General features: G+C 32.8%; 1 protein-coding gene across 1 annotated transcript; it reads right to left on the bottom strand.

The window, feature by feature from the left end:
- Positions 1 to 1754: 1754 nt before the first annotated feature.
- On the bottom strand, positions 1755 to 6617 carry LOC113272217. The gene is made up of 3 exons (XM_026522091.1): positions 6441 to 6617; positions 3320 to 3406; positions 1755 to 2129 (listed from the first exon to the last, which is right to left on the bottom strand). The coding sequence occupies exons 1-3, from the start codon at positions 6615 to 6617 to the stop codon at positions 1755 to 1757; spliced, it is 639 nt and encodes a 212-aa protein (XP_026377876.1).
- Positions 6618 to 7501: the final 884 nt, after the last annotated feature.

Here is a 7501-nt window from a genome sequence, read left to right on the forward strand (position 1 = left end):
GCTAAATTGATAAGATAATAAAAAATTTAAGCTTCCAATAGGACCCAACTAATATATAAATTAATAATCAGTGAGATTACATTATATTACGATGCTTATTAAAACAGACATCTACGATTATTTGTTTTTGTATGCATTTATAATATATTGGACTTCATTTTCACTACTATCAAAAGTTTCGAAATGATTTTATTGTGTTTTTTTTCTTATTTTAATTTTAACATTAAAATATATATATTTATACGCATAATATGTCATAAAATAATCTCTAGATATTTAATACTACACGTTTATTTTAGAAATTTAAAGTTAAATTGGGTATGTTTTGATATAATAATAATTTATTAATTTATCTATAAATTAATACTTCGCTAAATTGATAGAATTTAGCAGTCCCAAGACTATTAATTTATCGGAGTTTTGTTGTATGTAGTATGTGCTTTTCTTAGGACCTAATCTAATTTCTTGGTGTTCCTGAAAACATAAATCAGTTTCTAGATCAAGTACAAAATCAGAATATCGCGCACTTGCTGATGCTACTTCAGAGCTTTTATGGGTTCAATCTTTGGTTTACGATTTTTTTTTTCTACTGCGTCTCTACCTGTCCTTTGGTGTGACAATTTAGGTGCCAATTATCTTACTGAAAACCTCATTTTTCATAATCGCATGAAGCACATCAAAAATGCATTTTGCTTCGTTAGAGAACTGGTCGCTGCTGGAAAGCTTATTGTCAGGTACGTTTACACAAAGGATCAACGTACAGACGTTTTCACTAAACATACGGCTTCTCCTAGATTCTGCATTTTGAGGTCCAAGCTCAGTGTCTTCACTCCTGCTCAAACTCTGAGCTTTGGGGGTGTTAGATAAGTAGTATTTGTAGTGATTTGAAAAGTGTATTTAGAGTGTTATTGTAAACAAATAATGTGTAAATGTTGAAGTTGTGTCCTTAACAGTTTGTCCATATCTGACGTGTAATAACTCTCCGTTAAATAATACAAAAATTCCTCCCAAACCATCCTATATAAACTCCTTAAAAACCGCATAGACCCTAACATACACAAAAGCGGGACCCTCTGTTTTTTCTCTGGGGCAGAGCCCACTTTTTGTGTGTCTGTGTGGTTCTGCAGTGGTTCACATGGACGGTCTATCCAAAACCACTATAAACAATATTACTCTCTCTCTCTTTGTTTCCCTCGAGAACAACAGAGATTTCATTTCATTCTATTAATTACTGATAGTATATTCCTATGGTTGACAATCTTATCAAGAGATGTGGTGAAATTGAAGAGATCAAATGTTGCTTCTGTAGTATTATTTGGAAGAAGTTGATCATATTTTGTGGAAATGTTGATACTCCCAAATCTTATGGAACAATTAATAAGTCATGTAATTGGGATGAGGTGATTGATAGCAATTAGCTAAAACCGAATGTATTTTCAGCATATAAATATGTAATTAGTCATACTATCACATGCTAAAGATAATGTACGGAAAGTCCAACATTATCACATAACAGCACAAGGTATTCTTTTTTTGTTTCCCTCTTGGATTGGTGCGACTACGCCTCCAATTCGATAATAAAATGTACAATGTTTTTTCAAATTGGCGATTTTATTTTACTTAAAAAGAAAGCGATCAGATAATATTATATTCTCGCCTTGATTTATTCTTACATAAAACAAATTAACTAGGATTTCTAACTCAAGTCAACAACACATTACACGCTCATGTGCATCACCAAGTAATCTTGATAGTTAAGCACACCTGGATCCGCCTGGACCTCCATACATTATATGATTCCACGCTTTGTGTGAGTAATAGTCAAGGTCATAACAATCCTTGGTTGTATCTTGTTTCTTTAGTGTTTTAGAAAAATCAAAGTAAACTGGCACTCCTTTTTCATTAAAGACCATCGTTTCTCTTATGTAACCTCCCCTTGTTAGGTCATAATGTTTTGCAGGAGAATGTCCATTTCCCATTGGCGGACTTGGTTCTCCAGATACTTCCCCTGCAATTCCACCGAATCTAACCATAGAAGCATCATGTGCTAGATGAGTAAAGAGCTCCTTAAGCCAGTACCCTATCACTTCTTTTTCAATAAATAACCACCAATCACCACTTGTTGGTGCCTAAAATGTTCAATACACATATCTATTAGTAAAAGTGAGTTGCTAGTAACAATTGTTGTTGGGCTTTTGGCGCTAAGTAGGAAATACAAGCTAACTTATGAAGTTTAACACTTAACAATGTAAAAATCATATGTCAAGTTTTCTAGAAGGTAATGCCAGTTAGGAGACATCTTATAGTTGAGAAATTCCTACCCGATATACCCTAACGAGCATCGAATACTTCCCCCCCATAGATCGATATCGGCTCCAACAGTTCAGCAAATGTTATACTAGGATGCACTTGTATGAAACCCGGGAAAAACATATTGAAACAACCTGTACTTTTGTAACCATCAGCCTAAATAGTTGCACAATGTACAAAAAAGAAGATTTAATTGAGGTAATAATGCAGTAAAGCTATCTGAAGAAATACTAGAATGGTAAACCATTGGTATGGAGGAATCTTATTGTCCAATAGGAAAATAATCTGGTGATATTATTGCCAAAGATCTTTGGGTACACCTGCAAGCCTCGGTGTTGTAAAATATCAAGGGTGCCTCAGATGAATATTCAAATTATAATTATAATTATCATTATTCATATTTCATTTCCATAATGATTAGGAGAACAAAAGACAAAATTTAAGCAGATAACTAAAACACGAGTGACTTACGGCCCATCCAATCTCTATGTTGTTTATGTCTTTCTCAGGACCATTTTGAATCCAAATCTGTGCGGTGCTAAATTGCTTTTGAGTTACTGATGGATTGTGTAAACCGATTCTAGCATAACCGCCGTAGTATTTTTTGCCTTCTGTTGGCTCTAACGACACAAACTAGCTAGTTGGACATATAAATGATAACCAGTTAGTTTTTATTTTTTTCTTTTGAAAATGTGAACAAGATAATTTAGACTGGAAGCACAAGGAAAATACAAGTGAACATACGTGATGATACATAGGCGTAAGCGGGTAATTGATCGGATTGTTTGATTTAGTCACTCCCAAAAAATAATAGAACCGAATATCAACTCTCTTTTTTGGGTCCTTCAGGTAGGCACTATACCTAGCAGACACTTTTCTCTATGAAGCTGAATCTCTGACTCTATGGATGATCCTTCAGCAGTGGATCGATCTAGTAAAATGGTCAATTAGATATGCATCGATCTAGTAAAATTTTGTATCAGTTATCAATATTTTTTAATCGGTATACCTTGATTTTATGATCCTTCAGCAGTGGATGCTCAAATGCAGGTTGAGTGAAGATATCAATATAATCTATAATATCACCATGTTTGGCCTGAATAATAAACATTTAAGAGGAATGATTTTTTTAGCAAAAGACCAAATACCAACACGATCTTTTTAATTATGATAATGAGCATAATAATAGTATAAAGTACAACTAAAAGAAACTAAAAGGTTATCATTGTGTTCCATTTGGCACCGATCTTTTTTATTGTAGATTTACAATTAACTTAAAATTAAGAAAAAATTATCTTACAACTATCATTTTGACCGGAGGTTTATTGGGAACTTTGAGCTGCCTTTCAATCTCCATGTCTTCTTCTTTGGAGATATAATTCTCTCTAGCTCCATAAAAAGGTTGAATGCACAAAAATAAAGAAATTAACATCACATACCTCCTCAAATTGCTCCAAAAGTCATCCATGTTTGGGATACAACGCAAGGAAGACCAGTACTAGTAGGATATCGAGTGTAACGATTATTCATATATGAAAGGTTTACTTCAAGCGGAATTTTGTATTTATTGTGAATCATTTATGACGAGAATGATATAATTTTCTAATCTCCATATTTATTGTGAATCATTTATAACGAGAAAGGTCTAATTTTCTAATCTCCAACCAATGCATTTAATGCAACTGTGTTTAGAGAAAAACTTTAAATGGAGGTAATTGTTTGTGAATCGTTTATGACGAGAAAATTGTAATTTTCTAATCTCCAACCAATGCATTTAGTGTAACCATTTTTAGAGAAAAACTTTAAATGAAGGTAATTGTTTGTGAATCATTTATGACAAGAATGTTGTAATTTTCTAATCTTCAACCAATGCATTTAATGAAACTATTTTTAAAGAAAAACATTAAATAGAGGTAATTGTATGATCGCCTAGTCCATTACCAATACTACATTGGGGCAAAACATGAGAACTGTACTTTGGAGTTTTGACTGGTAGTGTCTTATCTGGTACCTATGGTAGATGTAAGTTTTTCCATTTGCCATATGGACATGCAAATATGTTTTTCCACCATGGTAAAAGCTGGTAAATTTTTAACATAAAAATACACTTAGTTTTGTATGGTGGAAACTTTATTAATAAAGAAAATCTATTTGTATGTGTTTACTAGACTTTAATTATGTGCACACTTCTCTAAAGAGTGTATATCTGACATGTTCATTTGATTGGTTGATTAGTTAACAAATAGCCAATTACCCTTCATATTTAGAATCTCGACTCTTGTTACATAACTCCAGAAATCAAATCGACGGTAGAGATTAAAATGTTATGTGCACAATCATTAAGGAGTGTGTACAAAATCGGACTCTCACAGAATTCTTAACAGATTTTATATGTTATAAGATATTCAGTATGGGATTATATGATAAAAATAAATTAAAATAATTAAAAATTAATTTTTATTCTTTAAATATAATTATTTTTTTTTATTTTTTTATTAATTTATTATTTTAATTATAACTACAAATAAAATCATACAAAGCTTTTGGTTGGTAACCTAGCGACAAGCTGGGCTCCAACACCTCTTTGACCTAGAGTCTTTATTGCTAGCAACAAGCTTTTGGTTGGTAACCAAATAAAATTAATTGGAAGAAGATATAATATTTTAAAAAAATAACCTAGAGTCTTTATTGCTAGAGATAAAGACTCTACCGAGTGACCAGATATCTACCAAGCGGTCAAGTCTTTTCCGCTCTGTAGATATTCTGCCACTTAGAGAAAGTACGGTAGGACTTGAAAGTTTTTTCTTATTTGAACGTCCACATGGATGGGAAAATTTGATTTTTCAAAGTGGTAAAAGAGTTATCGGAGATACATGAAACGATAGTCTCAAGTTCTAACGGCCACGATTGTTTTCCAACATCCGAAAAACGTCTTTTGAGTCTGTTGTCTGCTATCCTGCATAGTCTTTCCTTGGCGTGTAAAGTTTCTTTAATACTCTCTTGCTTTCTTATATTAACATATTTCGAAAGTTGAAAGACAATTATTTCTATCTACCAGATTATTTTCAGTTTAAAGTTTTATTTGTGTCCTCTCTTTTGGTCTCATCTTTTTTCCTTATGTATTTTGCGTTGTGTTGTAAAGTTCAATGTGATTTTAGATTCACAGTTGTTTGTGATAGTTCTTTTGATTTCGTATGTTATTTTTTTCCCAAGGTTATGGTGTTTTTCATGTAATTTGTTTTCGGTATCAATTAAGTCCTTATAAAAGTTTTTCATAATTTGGGTTTAATCTTTTTAGTCTCTGGAAAATAGTATTGAGATTTAACCAGTGTGTCCACACAAAACAGCTTCATTAATTTTATGCCCGCATCATACTTTATCTTCTGCACCAACATTCAGAATTCTTATACAAAGGATTTTAGTTCCCTGATTCATCTAGATTGGCAGTACTCATCTTTATCTTCACAATTAACCTCATATAAGCCTTAATGAATTATTAGTGGAACTTGTGGCAAGCAATTCTCTCAATTTGGCCCTCTTTAATATTTCCAGTTCATCTGTAAGTCTTGACCAAGGTGACATATATTTCTTTGCAAACAACATCATCAACACCTTTACATGTTGAGTTCTTTGAGTGATAAAATCCTAGGATTGTATCACAGCTTCTTCTTCATTTTATCTTTCAGCAACAAGCATATAACCTAATTGGTATGTGAATCGTCCGGTGAACTCGACAAGTTGTTTCCCAATTCAGTTGTCTTTTCAAACAAAGTAGTCTAGTCTGTAATCTATCTTGTATATTTTAGTTTTTAGTTTTAATAGTTCTAGTAACTTTAGTTGTACTCTTTTAGTTACCTTAGTTTAAATCAGTCTAGTCTGTAATTTGTCTTGTATTTTTTTAGTTTAATGTTAATAGTTGTAGTAACTTTATTAGTAGTAGTAGTGTTTATTAGCTTCATCCTTAGAGGAAATGTATTGGATTCTAGTTCAACACATACTCAAAAATAAAGACGCGGTTTGGATTATGGACAAAGTCGTTAAACAAGAAGGTAGGAAGAAATCGATTGAGCAGTACTTCACATCATCTGGAGACAAAAGCCTAACAGTGTCTTACATCAATATCAACGAACCGCATCACCAATAACCAAGTTCTTATGGACACAACCATGTTCACTAAAAATAATACTTTTATTGTAGAAATCACTTGTTGAACCCTGAGGGGCCTTGACAACCTCACCCTCGCCAATTGAAACTACCTTCGCTGCAATTCGAATCATGATGCCACTTGCATTTCGCTTCAATACCATGCTACCGTAATCTCTTGGCATATCGGTCCAACTGTATTTGATCATAGGGTATCACATACCTTGTAATATATATCCCTTTAGCAGTTTAACAAAAATTTCTTGCTTCAAAATAAATAAATTAAAAAAAATAATCAATTTTCTCTAAAAATCCTTCTAATTCATATACCAATTCTCTAAATTTCTCAATAGAAATGTCTCAATCTCAAGATATTAGGCGAAGGAGAAATCAAAACCACCTATGAATAGTCTACCTATACCGACATTACAATCAAGTTCGGATGATAAAACAATCTCAATTTACTTTCCTGTCCAAATTATCCAGAGCTAAAGGTCATTTGTCTACAAAAGTTGAGACAGATGTCCATGCTCAAAAGCCAAAGCTCGGTTGGTACTCTTTTAATTACCTTAGTTTAAATCAGTCTAGTCCGTTATTTGTCTAGTATTGTTTTAGTTTTTAGTTTTAGTAGTTGTAGTAACTTTAGTTGTAGCAGTAGTGTTTATTAGATTCATCCTTAGAGGATAGATATTGGAATTCTAGTTCAACACATACTCAAGAATAAAGACGCAGTTTGGAGTTATGGAAAAATCCGTTAACCAAGAAGGTAGGAAGAAATCGATTGAGCAGTACTTCAATTACATGGAGACAAAAGCCTAACAGTGTCTCAGATCAATATCAACGAACCACATCTGCAACAACCAAGTTTTTATGGACACAACTGTGTCCACTAAAAAATAATACTATTATTGTAGAAAGCATTCGTCGAACCACGGGAGGCCTTGACAACCTCACCCTCGCCAATTTCAACTACCCCCGTTGCAACTTGAATCATAATGCTACTTGCATTTCGTTTCAATACCATGTTACTGTAATATCTTGTCATATC

Source organism: Papaver somniferum, chromosome 4, assembly GCF_003573695.1.
Source record: "Papaver somniferum cultivar HN1 chromosome 4, ASM357369v1, whole genome shotgun sequence".
Taxonomy (NCBI): domain Eukaryota; kingdom Viridiplantae; phylum Streptophyta; class Magnoliopsida; order Ranunculales; family Papaveraceae; genus Papaver; species Papaver somniferum.